This window comes from Hydra vulgaris, chromosome 07, assembly GCF_038396675.1.
Source record: "Hydra vulgaris chromosome 07, alternate assembly HydraT2T_AEP".
NCBI lineage: Eukaryota > Metazoa > Cnidaria > Hydrozoa > Anthoathecata > Hydridae > Hydra > Hydra vulgaris.
In genome coordinates this window covers 32866034-32882500 of record NC_088926.1, presented here as the reverse complement: position 1 = coordinate 32882500, position 16467 = coordinate 32866034, and the positions used below count along the sequence as shown (strand labels likewise).

The 16467-nt window shown below is 31.5% G+C and overlaps 1 protein-coding gene across 1 annotated transcript; it reads left to right on the top strand.

Annotated features, from left to right (window-relative positions):
- The first annotated feature begins 155 nt into the window (after positions 1–155).
- LOC136082160 (uncharacterized) lies at positions 156–9180 on the top strand. The gene is made up of 8 exons (XM_065800694.1): positions 156–366; positions 7132–7394; positions 7479–7592; positions 7692–7877; positions 7982–8050; positions 8300–8520; positions 8767–8926; positions 9059–9180. Exons 1-6 carry the CDS (start codon positions 308–310, stop codon positions 8365–8367), a joined length of 759 nt encoding a protein of 252 aa, XP_065656766.1. The 5' UTR covers positions 156–307; the 3' UTR covers positions 8368–8520; positions 8767–8926; positions 9059–9180.
- Positions 9181–16467: the final 7287 nt, after the last annotated feature.

Below are 16467 nucleotides of genomic sequence, written 5' to 3'. Positions count from 1 at the left end.
GTCCTTGGACGTCCAAAGACGAACAAATCTGGTCCGGATTTCCGCGAACTAATTAGACGTCCTTGGAGGTCCAAATTAGTCGAACTTCGTCCTAATTTTTAATTTGGACGTCTACGGACGTCGATAGTATTAATACGCATGCGCGAACTATTAACCGCCATTGTAATTGTGTTTTTGAGTATAATTATATTCACTGTTATATAAGAGCGTGCTAGTTGCAACATTTCTTGTTACAGTTGCTTACTCTGTCTTCCTACATTACACATTACTTACAGTTGATCATTCTGTCTTCCTGCAAAATTAAGTAATGGAACGTAAGACGTATTCAAAAAGATTTCAAGGAGATTCAAGTGAAAAATATCAAAGGTACAAGTAAATTTGGAGTAAAACAAAGCTGAATTTATTAGCATTGATTATAAATGTTAGTTGAAAAACTTTATAAGTATATAATATATAAAGTTTTTTAAATAACATTTATTTCAGCTTTGTTTTATTTTCTATAGTTAAAGCTTTATATTAGTATAATATATAGTATATTTCTAGTGGTATCTCTAGAGATACCACTAATCTGCTAGATTAAAATATTTATACAAAAACTATATCATATAGTTTTAGTATAGATATTTTAATCTAATAGATAATTATATCAGTAGATATTTTAATCTAGCTAGATTAATCTAGCTAGATTAAAATATCTATACTAAAACTATATGATATAGTTTTTGCATAAATATTTTAATCTAGTAGACTAAAATACCTTTTGATTATTTACATGTTTTATAGACAGCTTCCGTGTTTTTTTCTTCTTTTGAAATTTTAGAGTACTTATTAAAAATATATATTAGTATTTTCTGGTAATCTTAATTCTAGGAGTCCTAGAGGTAAGATTCAAAAGATATATCTAATTTAAATGATGTATATTTAATTCTAAATGTGTTTTAAATTTTAACTTATTTCAACTTCATTTTTTCTTAAATTTTCATTTCAACAGTATAATAATAAATTAATATTACATATATGGAAAAGTTTTGAATAATAATAATAATAATAATAATAACAATAATAATATTAATAATAATAATAATATTAGTTACAAATTGAGTAAAATAAATTTACCACCTTATCTCTATTCAAATAAGTTTTATTATATGTATATTTTACACAATTTTATTATTTGCAAAGTGTTGTTTTAGGAAGCGTATAACTGGCGTAATAACCGTAGTCATGTGTATGCAATTTCACAATGTATTGATTCCCCAACAAATGATTCAAATATTAGTAAAAACTTAGCTATAAAATCTTTTAATTGTGGTTGTTTCTTGCAATCAGAAAGTGAGAATGAATCAGATTGTGATCATCAGCCCAAAATAAATAGTGTTTCGCAAAGTTTTAATAGTTTTATTTATCCTTCAGATGATGAATTTTGTGAGTTAACAGATAATAGTCAATCATTATTAAAAGACATTCGTATTTGGGTATAAAAGCATCAAACTACACGAGAATGTCTTAATGACTTATTAACAATTTTAAGAAATCATGGGCACCAACTTCCAAAAGATTCAAGGACAGTTTTAGGAACATTGAACAAAGTTGATACAACCGAAATGAATGAAGGTGAATATAAATACCTTGGCATAAAGGAAGGTCTTGAAACAATTTTAAGGCGTAGTGCATATAACTGTCATGAAATTAAGCTACTCTTTAATGTAGATGGTCTCCCTATTTTTAAATCATCGGGATACCAATTATGGCCTATCACATCTCAATTTTCTGTTTTTCAACCTTTTACTGTTGCCTTGTATGGTGGTCAGAAAAAACCAAATCCTATTGAGTTTTTAACCAATTTTGCACATGAGCTTAAAGAGCTGCATAATAAAACAGTTATTTTATGCGGTAAATCCTATTATGTCTCATTCTTTGCAATTCCATGTGATTCGCCTGCACGCAGTCTTCTGAAGGGTATTGTACAACATTGTGGTTACCATGCCTGTGAGAGATACGATGAGGCTGGTGTGTCTGTTAAAGGTCGTATAGTTTATGGTACAATTAATAGTAATTTGGTTTTAAAAAGAACTGATTATGGGTTACGTTCGGGCCAGTATGCTCAACTAGGTAATGAAAACAGATCTCATCAGCATATAGTGACTCCATTGTATGAAATTCAAGAACTAGATCTTGTTCAACAGTTTCCATTGGACTATATGCATCTAGTTTGTTTAGGAGTAATGCGTCGTATTTTATTGTATTTAAAAGGAGGATATCCACGGATATTCTCTGGAAGATTGGCTTCTGCAGATCTGATAGAGATATCTCATCGTTTAAGTGAGCTAAAAGGTAAATTACCTTCAGATTTTGCGAGACAACCACGTGAACTAACTGAAGTAAATCGGTGGAAGGCTACTGAATTTAGAACTTTTCTTCTATACACAGGCATTGTTGTACTAAAGGATGTGCTGGAACCAAAAAGATACAAACATTTTTTAAGCTTAGCTCTTGCAATACGCATGCTATGTGAAGAGGAAACCATCTTACGATGCAGTTATCTAAATTCAGCAAGGCAACTTTTAAATTATTTTGTTACTAATGCACATGAGCATTATGGTGATACTTTCACTGTATACAATATACATAACCTCAAGCATCTTACTGATGATGTTGAATTTTTTCAATCTTCTCTTGATGTTTTTTCATGTTTTCAATTTAAAAATTATTTGAAAACCTTAAAAGGAATGGTACGTGGTAAACAGAATCCATTAATAGAAATAATTAAAAGGCTTCATGAATTAAAAGATACTTACTCTGAGAAAACAATTCCTATAACCAAGTTTAATGGACCTACTAACTCTTGGTTTAATACTCAAGATTTTTGTCAGATCAGGTTATCCTGCTACTGGTAACATGTAACCCAGTACAATCTGCTTCATGTCCTGCTGCCTTGTAGGATACGCCTTTTTAGGCAAAGGCTAGGAGATGCCAACTCCGATTTAAAACATCCCCTGCCTTGGGGCTCTTGGTTGAGTAAAGGCTAGAGATGGTGTCTCGATAAAAATACTCATCTTGGGCAGATGTTAAATGCACCCAGCTACTGTCTTGTAGAAGGCCTCCTAGGCAAAGACTTAAGGGGTAAACATATTCTATCTGTTGACCAGCCTGGCACCCCTTCTTCATCTATTAGGCTGGCGCAGATGTATTTTTAATACATTGTTTCCAGTTTAGGATGTTGAATGCTGGATCTTCTTGACTCAATGCATGGGTTTGCTTGTGTCACTGTTTTTATGACTAGGTAACTCATTCTATTATCTCCTTATGAGGGTACAGCTCTAAAACTCAGTTTTATGGTTCTGAGGCCGGCTGGTAGTCAGGTTTCCCGAACTCTGTGGTAGCTCTCAGAGAGGCTGATTCCATCAACAGCTGAAAAATATCAAAGTATTAACAGTGCCATGTTGCGCATGGATGGTGTCCCTGTTTGTACTTTTGGTGTGCATTGCGGAGGCCACATTTGGAGCCCTTTGTTACGGCTTAGGGTTTATTAGTAGTAATGAGGCAATTGCTTGGGCTATTAAACGGTGTTCTGATTACTATCTATGCTTTGAGTGAAGTTCTTCAATTTAATTTAAAAATGAATAAAGTACCAAAAACTATAAAACACAAAAAACCATCATCATCACCAAGTTCTCTGAACCTATCATTCACTAATATTCGTGGTCTTCGAAGTAACTTTTCTTCTGTTGAGTCTTATCTCTAGCAAAGTTCACCAGACCTACTTGCTCATTGTGAGACTAATTTGAGTTCGGCTGTCTCATCTTGTGATCTTAGTGTTGATGGTTATCTTCCTCTGATTCGTAAAGACTCCAATAGTCACACGCTTGGCCTGGGCATTTACATTCGTAAGAATTCACCTGTTTGTCGTGAAACTAGGTTTGAATCCACAGACTATTCTTTCATGTGCTTTCGTTTAGCACCACTTCACGCTATTGCCTTTCTCTTTGTTCTATATCGATCTCCTTCATCTCAAGACTGTACTATTTTTGATGTTATTTCTGATCATATTGACCAAGCCCTCTCTCTTTACCCATCAGCTAATATAGATGTTGTCGGTGACTTTAATGCTCACCACTCTGAATGGCTTGGCTCTAGTGTCAGTGACTCTGCAGGCATTAAAGCCCACAACTTTTGCCTTTCCCAATCCCTAACTCAAATAGTCAACTTTCCAACTCGCTTTCCTGACAACCCTAATCATTTACCTTCTCTACTCGACTTATGTCTTGTTTCTGATCCTAGTCAGTGCTCAGTTTCTCCACATTCACCCTTAGGTGCTTCTGATCACAGTTTGATCTCTTTAAAACTAATGTCTTATTCTTCTTCATCACCTGAATACCCCTACTATCGAACCTCTTATAACTACAGTAAAGCTGACAGGGATTCTTTCCGTGATTTTCTTTGTGATGGCCCTTGGGTAGAAATCTTTCAACTTCCTGTCGACAAATGTGCTTCTTATATAAATTCGTGGATTCAGGCTGGCATGGAATCTTTTATTCCTTCTCGACGATTCCAGGTCAAGCCTCACTCTCCTCCATGGTTTTCCTCACACTGTGCTGCTGCGATTGCCAATCGAAACCGTTACCTCCATATTTATCAGCAAAACAATTCTCCAGAAAACAGACGTCTTTTCATTACTGCTAGAAACAACTCTAAAAAGGTTTTGTCTAACGCCAAAACCCGCTTTTCTCAGGTCATGAAATCTCGTATCTCATCTCAAAAATTAGGCTCTCGTGACTTCTGGAGAATCTTTAAAAATATCAATAATAAGGGCAAATCTATAATTCCACCTCTCTTGTATGGTTCAGACTTTGTCACCTCACCTAATGACAAAGCCGAACTGTTTGCTAAAAACTTTTCATCAATATCATCTCTTGATTCCACTAATTGCGTTCTACCTGATATTGCCAACAAACAGGTTGATTCATTGCTTGACATTCATATCACTTCAGCATCTGTATCTAAAGCGATTTCCTGTCTAGACTCTTCTTCAGCTTGTGGCCCAGACAACATACCTGTTATTGTCTTGCAGAAGTGTTCTCCAGAGCTGTCGTCTATACTCTCAAAACTATTCAACAAGTGCTTATCAGAGTCTTGTTTTCCAGCCTGCTGGAAAGCCGCATCTGTTATCCCTATCTTCAAAAATTCTGGGGAGCGATCTGATTTGTCTAACTACCGTCCCATAAGTCTTCTTCCTATCATTAGCAAGGTTTTTGAATCTTTAACTAACAAACACTTTATTTCTCATCTTGAATCTAATAACTTACTTTCTGACCATCAATATGGATTTCGATCTTCTCGTTCTACAGCTGATTTGCTTACAGTAATAACTAACAGGTTTTATCGTGCATTAGATGAAGGTGGAGAGGTTAAGGCCGTCGCACTTGACATTTCAAAAGCGTTTGATAAAGTTTGGCATGCTGTTCTTCTCCATAAGCTTTCTTCTTATGGTGTATCCGGCAACATCTTTAAGATCATTGAATCCTTCCTTTCCAATCGTAGCATAAAAGTTGTCCTCGATGGACAACACTCTTCTTCTTATTCTGTAACTTCAGGGGTTCCTCAAGGTTCTATCCTTGGCCCTATACTCTTTTTAATTTACACTAACGATCTCCTAGAAATTCTCACATTTAAGTGGCATTGTTTGCTGATGATACTACCATTTATTCTTGTCGCGATAAGAAGCCAACAATCTCTGAATGCTTGGAGGGGGCATTTGAGCTTGAAAAGGATCTCACTTCTGCTACAGCATGGGGCTCACAGTGGCTGGTGAACTTTAATTCAGATAAAACTAAATTTTTTTCAGCCAATCGTTATCGCAATAATTTAGATCTTCCTATATTTATGGACGGTGATGTACTCGATGAGTCACCTACTCTTCATCTTCTAGGATTAACTCTTACTTCCAATCTTTCTTGGAAACCATATATCAAATCGGTTGCAAAATTAGCATCTGCTAAGGTTGCATCTCTTTATCGAGCTCGCCACTTTCTTACTCTGGATTCTATTCTCTACCTCTATAAATCTCAAATCCGGCCTTGTATGGAATACTGTTGCTATATCTGGGGCGGATCTTCTAATGATGCCCTTTCTCTTTTAGACAAGGTGCAAAAACGCATTGTAAACATAGTTGGACCTGCTCTTGCAGCCAACTTTCAACCATTATCACATCGTCGTAATGTTGCTTCTCTTTCTCTTTTCTACAAATACTATAATGGGCACTGCTCGAAAGAGCTAGCGTCTTTTGTGCCATCTACTAAAATTCATTCTCGTGTTTTTCGTCATTCAATTAAATGTCATCCTTTTTCTGTGACTGTTCCTAAGTGCTCCAAAAACGCTTATTCGTCTAGTTTATTTCCTCGAACATCGGTTCTTTGGAATTTGCTTCCTTCATCTTGCTTTCCTGATTTATATAATTTGCAATCTTTTAAATCGTCCGTCAATCGTTATCTTGCTCTACAATCTTCATCTTTTCTCTTACAGTAACTTCCAACTTTAATTAGTGGCTGCTTGCAGCCTTGTTGGAAGCGAAGATGTTAAAAAAAAAAAAAAAAAAAAAGATAGTATATGCTATGTGAACAACATTTTGCCTGATGGTAGATTAGTATGCAAGATGTACAGAAAGAGTGAAGTAGATAATTTTTTTGAAGATTTTGTTTTTTCTAAGATTCTTCAAATATTTCTGATAAGAAAAGATACACTTTGGTCAGATCAAGTAACTTGTACAAATATAAAATGGAGAAAATGTGTTTGCTTACCACTTGGAAATGATCAAGTTATCATACCATTACTAAATTGTGTAAATTTGGGCTGAAAAAAAAAAAACAACCTAATAAACTATACTTATCTTTATTTATATTAAAATTTTCTACTTCTAAACCTTTTTTATGAGAAGAGATTTATTTAAATATACTGTTTTTGGTTTTATTATTAATCTGTTTAAAAAAACTTATAAAATCTGAAGTTAAGATTATATGTACACAATATTGACTGGTTTATGTTTCTAATTTAAAAAAAGTAAAAAGATATCTAAGATGAATGTAATATGTATGTACTTTTGATTTGTTCATTAAGTCCTTTTTTTATTCTCAGGCTTTTTAGTACTGTGGTTATAACTAAAAAAGGTCAACCAACCAAGACAGTTGTTCCTTCTCATTGGGTTAGTTTAGACAAATATATTGTTTATTTCCCACCCAAAGGATACAAAACTCTTGGAACTTATATTTCTGAGTGGGCTGTTCCGGAACCAGGCTGGAAAGAGTATAAGTTTATTGAATTTATTTTGGAAGCTGGAACGTTAGAGACATGCAACCAGATGCTTCAATTTCAAACAGAAGATGAGTCAGAAAATCACGGTTTATATTTTTTATTATTTATATAATTTCTCTTGATAAAAAAATTATTGAGTGTATAAATAATTTATTTGTATCAACCGTAAGGAAAATCAAAAGAAGTTCGAGCACCCAGTCCTGAGCTGAACATCATTTTTAATTGTAATGAACCTGTAAACAGTGGATTTTCTCATAAGCTGAGCGATAGATATTCAAATACAGGTGACTAAGTTTTATGTAAAGGTATTCCAGAAAAACTATTTGTTTGATTAGTATTTATTTCAACTTTATTGTTTTTTTGTTTTTTTCTTTTTGCATTAGAAAAACTGAAAGCAGCTCAAGCTCCAAGTCTGTTGCCTAATTTTACACCTGATTTCATTAACAAAAATGTTGGAAAATCAAAAGAAGTTCGAGCACCTAGTCCAGAGCTAGACTTCATTTTTTATTCTAATGAATCTATGAGCAGTGGATTTACTCATAGGCTGAGCAATAAATGTTCAAATACAGGTGATGAGGTTATATTTACAGATATTTCAGAAAAACCGAATACTTTTTTAACTATATTTTCAGAATAAAAATTTAACTTTATTTTCAACTTGATTTTAAAACAGGTGATTTAAAAAGGAAACATTCAAATATAGGCGATGGTGGAGTTTCTTTTAAAGAAATGTCAAACAAGCGTGAGTACTTTTGTATTTACTTGTATATATTTTATCAATGTTGTTTTTCATTTTTGAAAACTGTTTCATTTTTTTGTATTATATTGATAATAATATTTATAATTCATTTTAGTTTCAGAATTAAGAATTTATTGTTATAATTAATTGTAATTAAATCTAATTCAATAGTTGCAATTAATAATAAATATTTTTTCAATTTTGAAAAATCATAAATTAAATATTTAATTAAATTTTCGCTTTACTTTTCAGAATTTCAATATGCAATTTTCATGGAACTAACAAGTCAATTTGATCAAGTTAAGGAGAATCAAAAATAAATCCTTGATCGTCTTGAGCTACTTGAAAGTAATGATGCGGGACCCAGTGGGTTCGCAACTGCCGAAATTTTAACAGAACCAATAGATACAATGGAAAGGTTTGATGAGAAAGAAAATGGATTAAACTCCAGTAAAGCAGCTAGGTTTCGCAAGGTAGTTTAGTCAGTTTTTTTTTTTTTTTCCACCTTATAGAAAAAGTAAATTTTTTCAACAGTTTTCAATGTTACCTTTTAGTTTTGAGTTTTAAAAATAAAACTCAAAACTAAAAAAGCTAAATTTTTTATTTTAAATTAGAAGTTAACAATTTTATTTACAATGATTTTTGTCTTTCCTCAAATAGACACAAGATTGAGATTAGCTTGGATTTTTTTTTTTAAATAAAGTTTTTATTGTCTCTAGATTACACAGATTAAGGGCGTTGGTGGTTCAACGCCACGTCGACTAGTTAAAAATGTGTTAGACAGCATAATGGCACAACCTTTACATAGCTGCTTCAGTAAAGATTGGATAAAAGGAAAACGAAAATTTGTGGCCACAACGTTATACAAATGTTTAAAAAGTGAATTAGTTTACATACCTAATTACATCGTAATTAACTTAAAGTTTTTATCAAGTTTTGTTATAAAGAACAAAAAAGTCATAATAATATTAAATATAAATGAAAATTAGTTTTAAATTTTGCTTGTTTTAGAAGCGCTCATCTCAGAAAAAGATGGTTTTGACGTGGGCAATATTGAGACACTTGTTGGCGACTTGTTAAAACGTGCAATGCCGAAATCGCAAAAAGAAGGAGTTAAATAATATAAAAGTTCTTCAATTTTTTTTGTAAATTATACCATGCATTATAACATTTAAACAAGTAAATAAATTTTTAACTTGAAAAAGGAAATTATTGCTAGATTTCGGTGTCATGCCTAAATACGACGACCATACGTTTGATAGGACGTCAATTTTGGACGAATTTGGATTTCTGAATTTTCCGTCAGACGTCTCAATTCGACCAAAAAGTGTTTTAAACGGATGTCCTTGGACGTCCGCTGTAGACGGACGAAAGGTGTTTCATTTGGACGTCTACTGGACGTCCATTAGACGTCCGAAATGGACGTCCTAGGTCCAATTTGGACGTCCCCTTGACGTCCTTGGACGTCCCCTTGACGTCCTTGGACGTCCAAATGCCCACTGGGATTGAGTGTGAGATCTGATCGACAGTTTCCAATAAATTGGTAATGCATGATTTTTTGGAACAAACCCGTGCTGATTTTGAGATAAAAGATTATTTGCACTTAAATACTCGGTTAAATAATCTTTTACATTACGCTCTAGGATTTTGCAGCAGGCAGAAGTTAGGAAAATTGGTCTGTAGTTTGATGCATCAAGTTTAAATCCTTTTTTGTGAAGCGGTGTTATGTTAGCTTCAAGCCACGCGGCTGGGACTCGACCTTCACAAATAAATTGTATAAATATGTGGGTAATGGGTACGTTCAGAGATGAAGAACATTTGTTGAGGACGTGTGGGTGAATACTGCCTATGCCTGCAGGTTTATGCAAGTTTAGATGTGAGAGAAACACTTGTATGTAGTTCTCATTAAGTCTATTCAAGACTGACGTCTCATCAATTACCGAAAAATTGCGCATTTTCGAATGTTGGCAGCAATTGAATCAAACTTAAAGCAGTAAAAACAGATGAAAAGTAATTGTTAAGGATAGTAGCTATATGGCTTTCACTAGAAGTAATGTTTCCATTTCACTTATACGTGGGCCTTATTTGATTTTTAACGTTAAGTTACATGTTTATATGCCTATATATAAGTTTTGGATTTTTCTTGGCTTTTTCGGATATAGATTTTTCATATGAGTTTGTTTTACTTTATCGTAGCTGTTATTGTATAGTTTAGTGCCCAAACGCCAGTTAGGGTTTTTGGTTCTTTAATAAATTTTTTTTTATTTTTTATAGCAGAGATTATTTCTTTTGTGACCCAAGGTGTGTGTAAAACGGAATAATTCGATTTGATTTCTGGTGTTTGAAGATTACATTCTTCAAAATAGATTGATTGGAATACATAATAACATTCATTAATAATTAATTTTTTAAAACAATTAACCCAGTCAATATCTTTAAAACACATGTTTAGTATATCGAAATTAACATTTTTAAAATCTTGTCGAGGTGAAGAAAACCAATTTCTAGGAGGGTTTGTAGATTCAACGGCAAAATCTGAAGATAAAGTTACATGAGCTTGTCCTTTTTTAGTGCTCCCCAGTTGAGAATGTCTTTCGTTGAGATGATTCAGTTAAAATAAGATCTAGAGTCCTAGATGGACCTAATATAGAGTTCAATTAAATTGTATAAAAATTGACATGTTGCGTTAAATGATTTGAATCAAATGTTTCAAAAAAGTTTTCTGCTAGTGAATTTGGGGTAATTGCTGTGTTGTTATGCCATGTGGTATGATTAAGGTTAAAATCTCTTGCGATAAGAAGACCAGAGTGGTATTTTTTTTTACTAAATTAGATGCAAAATTTATAGAGGCTTTAATTTGATTATTTACGAAGTTATTGCTGAGAGGTGAACGGTATTTACAACCAACTAGAATTTTTTCGTTCCAAGAGTAACTGAACAACAAACTTGTTCAGAGTCATTGTTAAGTTCAAGGTTTTTTACTTTATTGTTTATTAGTGTATCAGATATATAGATGCAGACTCCACCATGAAGATTAATTGTGCGATCATGCCTATATGTGATATACTTAGTAAGATTAAAGATAGAGCTTTCATTAAACCATGTTTCTGTTTTAAAGACAAGACTCGGTAGTGCTTTTGAAGTTTGAATGAGGCTTTGCAGCTCGGGAATATTCTCTGCATTTATAGAGGTCGAATTCGTATAAAAACAACTTAAATTGTTAAGATGAATTGTTGTTTTTTTTTTATTATTGATAATCATTTTTATATTATTATTGTTTCTATTGTGGCTGATTTAAGTTTTAATTTTGTTTTAACGTGTCTAGGATCATAACTTTTTTCCAAAAGTCGAGTCCCAAACTTCATCACCGCGTGTGACTCTACCACTACGGATGGCAAAACGAAATTGACCACGGTACGAATTGGAAAAGTGCGAGAGATTAGTTTTTTTAAAAGGTACGTTGAAGTTTCCCGTTCCTCTGGTATGGTATCTATTTTTGCTATTTTGGAAAAATTCTTTGAAAAGTAAGAAGGAACAAGTCCTAGTTTATATTTGAGCATAAATAACAAATTTTGGATTATATTGATTTGATATAGATTTAATGCTTTCAAATTTTTTAAAATTGGCTCAGCATGCGAGAGTCTATCCTTATTAAAAACTATTCTTGCAGCATGTTTTTGTTTTCGATATAGTGTGGTTAGTTTGGATCTATGAGTGCTCGCCCATGCAACATTAGCGTATATGCAGTAGTTTTGTATAAACGAGAAGTATAGAAACTTTAAATTATCAGGAAACAGAATGGAACTAGCTTTGTAGAGGATACCAATTTTTTTCGTATTTTTGTATTTAATAAATCTACATGTGATTTCCATGAGATGTTCTCATCAATAAGTATCTCAAGAAATTTAGTTGCTTGGGTTCTCTCTATTTCTTTAGTATCTATATTTAGAGAAGGTAAATCGGGTGGTTATTTTTTAAGGTTAAAATGAAAAAAAATGTATTAGGTTTTTTCTGTGTTTAGCGATAATTTGTTAGATTTTGACCAACTGTTTATTTTTTCAAGTTCAGTATTTGTAGTTTCATAAAGTTCTGTAATTGATGAGGATGCATAAAATAAATTGGTGTCGTCCGAGAACATTATGAAATCCAATTTACTTGAGGCTTTAGAAAGATCGTTTATGTATATTAAAAACAAAAAAGGTGAAAGAATGGAACCTTGGGGGACACCGCATTTTATTTTGAGTTATTTTGAAATTTTTTTTCCATAACAACGCATTGTTTTCTGTTTAGTAAAAAATTTTTGAATTCCCATATTTTTCCATTTTCCTAATTAAAATAGCGTAATCTACCGTGTCAAATGCCTTAGATAAATCAACAAAGACTCCAAGGACGTATTTTTTGTTTTCAAAAGAGACATTTATCTTATTTATAAGATCAAGAATTGCGTGTTCGGTTGAATGTTGCTTTTGGAAATACCACTTTTGCTTTTTTGCTAGCGACGCTTAACATTTTGCTCGTCCTCCACTTGTTGGGGCGCAGGGTCTGCGAAATTTTTGAGTAATGTTTTGAAATATAAGTTCTTTTTTAAATTTAAGGGTCAACTCCAAAATTTAAAGAATTTATTTTAGTTACAGAACTAGTGACGTAATGTTTTTAAGATTTTGGCGCTCCAACCATAGATTTAGGTGTGAGGAACTGGAATCTTTATTCATAGCACTGTTCATAAGGTATCGGCCTTATATGTGCCTTTTTTTAATAATTTGTTTTTAAATAATGATTAAATTTAGAAAGGTCATTCCTTTTAAAAAATTTAGCTTTTTCAATCTGTTCCAACAACTAGACTTTAAATAAGTATGGCAATTCGGTGTAAAGCTAAGAGATTTTCAAATGAGTTATAGTTTAAGTTGTTTTTAACACTTTTTTTTCTCCCCCTCAAGTAATAGAGAAAACTAATTTTAGGGAAAATATTTAAAAGTAATGATCATTAGTATACATTATTTTTAATTTGTATCAATATTTATAATGATATCAATATTTCTTTAAATTAAAACATAAGAAAGTTTAACATTTAGCTTACAATTGTTACTTTTATTTACTAGTTTGTTAATTTTTCAATTTAGCTATATGCTTAATGAGTAATTAAGTAATTATATATTTTTCAGCTAATATAACTAAATTTTTTAGAAGGTTATTGTTCATAGATATTATTAATTTAAAATACGAAAGTTTAGGGAGAATAAAATAATAAAGTTGATGGGTTATTAAAAGAATTTTTAATTAAAAGGTGCAACCAAGTAATATCAATTAAAAAAAAAAAAATCAAAAGATTTTTTTATATATGTGATGGGTACAATAAAACTCGGTTATATTATATATCGCATTTTTGACTAACAACAACCTTGTACTACATCAACTTGCTAAAGCTTCGCTAAAAATAATACGGCACTTTTGACTGTGGACTTTAGAGCTGGTCCTAAACAACAGGCCAGGTGAATAAAAAAAACCAATTGCTTTTACTCGGTGTTTTCGTAGTAATTGCTATACGTGAAGAAAAGTTTAAGTAAGTTTGCTCAAATTATCATTTCCTTTGATCAGAGCAGTTAATGCATCTAACTGAGCAATTAACATCATCAAGCTGGTGCTAGATGCTGTTGGTGTAGATTCAGAAGGCAGTGGCAGAGATAGTGTAGGTGGTGGTGCTGGTTAATGAAAAGCATGCAATGATCTTTTCCTGGAAAACCGATGGTATTGACCTTATCGTTGCAAAAAGTAGGTAATTAAAATGATGACGCTATTGTAAGCTCTATTAAAGCCCCGATTGGATAAATTAATGAGTGTATCAATCAGAGTTTAATCAAAAGGTTGCGTCAACCTTGTGTTTAAACAACTGCGAATAGTTTCATCTACACGCCTATAATGAGTAGCTTCTAGTATGTTAAATGATTAAACTGCTTTTTTGAGTGAAAGTTCGCCACATTATAATTCGTCACTGCAAGCGCAACTTGGTTTATATATTTTTGTTTTCGTTTTGTTGCATGCAAGATTTTTCGAGGCGTATATTTTATAATAAAATAGATTTAATAATAAGTAATTTAAAAGTTGAACAAAGAATTTATAAAGTTTCATTGCCCAGATTAGACAAAATTAGTTATTAAAATCCCTATTTACCAAGTAAATATTTGGCTGCTTCATTCCACGCCACCGTTTCCGTTATTAACTTTTTACCGTAAATAAAAAATTTAATTTTGAGAAAAGATCCTTGACCGGCATAAATGTTTTAAAAGAATATCCTTTAAGTTCAATCCCACTTCCGAGAATTTTATGCACATTTTTCAAAAGTATAAATTATTCTTTTACCATGCACAGAATAAAGTTGTTTACTATGAATTAAAATTTTATATCATCTCAGATTCCCCACAACATGATCAAAAAATATTTGTAAATTGTTTATTCAATAAATTAGTAGGAAGAAAAAATCAAAGTCATCCTAACTATTTCATTTTATCCTCTATATCATTCTACCTTCTTTTACTCTATAACGGATTTACTTACAAATTTATTTCTGCCGAATACTTTATAAATTATACAAGAATATTATATTAAGATCGGTTGCGTATATAAATGCACGAAAAAGAAAGAAGACATATCATATGAGCATGCGTAGTATAAGTTATATTTCGTCCGCAAGAAACAACTTTTTAAAGAAATGAATCTTTTAAATGTATATCAACTAAATGTCTTTATTATTTTATGCTTCATATTTAAGTGTAGAGATAATTTGTCGCTAAATGTATTTCAATATCTTTATTGTGTAAAACCTGAAAACAAATATTATCTTCAAATTAATAACTATCTTTTTGTTCCTTTCTGCCATAAAAGCAAAGTTTTTTGTACCTTGCCGAGATCCTTATCTCTGAAACAAAATAGTCTGACCTAGTTTTGATATTTTACCCAACAGACTTTTGCTTCATTCAAACAGAAACTTAAAAAAGTGTTTTTTTTTATTTTAAATATCTTGATTTATTTTTAATTGTTTTTCTTTTCGTTTTTTTGTTTTGTATATTATTTGTTTTTTTAACATTTTATCTTGGTTTTTAATATTTTTACATAAAAGTGTATTTTTATTTTACTACAAATACAGACAGTATTTTTATCAAAATTAACAACAAATTGTAGAGGGTTTCATAACAAAGTCTTCATGTTTTTCTAGACGTCCTGTCGTTACTAATATAAAAATTTTAAAATATATCTGGTTATTGTAATATTTTTAAACGACAAAATATATATATAAAAAAAAAACAACGCAAAAACACTTGGCATTCTTACAAGATTATTTTTCCCTTCTCTATCCCGTTCCTGTCGAAAAACGGATGAATGACAACTCACCTTTAGACCGTATTACTGCAAGTACAAAGTGATAAAAAACAAAAAATGTTTGCAATGAAAAAATCTTTTTGTTTTATTTGAAAAATGTATTCGATGACTTTTTTAGTTTTGTTAGTTTTTAAAATAAAATATAATACTATAACTTTAGTTTTGATAAATAATATGAAACAAACTTAATTACTGTGCAAATTATTTTGAAACTTTTATTTTTAAGAATGTTTTGAATACTTGTATATCGATTTTAAACAGAGTCATTATTTTACCCGGCGTACAAATAATGTGTACACATACATAATGCATGTATGCGAGCTCATAATATAAAAACATTATTAAATGATTTGTTCCTATTTAGATTTATGTTTACAAACTATTATTGCTCTTTCTATTTGCTTTTAATTTTCAAAGCTTTATAAAACTAGTGCATTAATGCATACATAAAGCAACTGATCAAAACGTTTGTGTTAAAAGAATTTTTTCGGCTCTTGGAACTATCTTAAATTCACTGACTTTCAAAATGAAGTGAAAAAAAATATGTGAACCCTATTTTTTACATTATATAACCATCATATAGCATCTGATTAAGTTCTAAGCTATGGTCGTTGAATTTCTCAACAAGAAATTTATTCAAAACTTTTAATATTGCATGTAAAAATTAATCATTTTTAAATGCAATATAAAAGTTTGTAATTACTAACAGCAGTTAAGGATTAAAATGGGTAAAAGGTTCATTATAAGCCGTAAGGTATAATTATGTGCTGCCTAATCAAATAAATCGAATTATGGTAGCAGTTCTTTAAAGATGCTCACAGTTCAGATTAGTTATGCACCATAACAATCTTTCTTTGTACTCTGGATGATTATCTGGCATTTTGGCAATTCACTTAATTCAACTTTATTAAATCAAACTATCTTTTTTACAAAATTTAACCTGAATTTATAATGGATAATAATCCATTAAGACACCTGCGAATATTATTACAAACGATTAAAGTCAAGTTATTACAAACGAAGAAAATCAAGTAAATAATTACTTA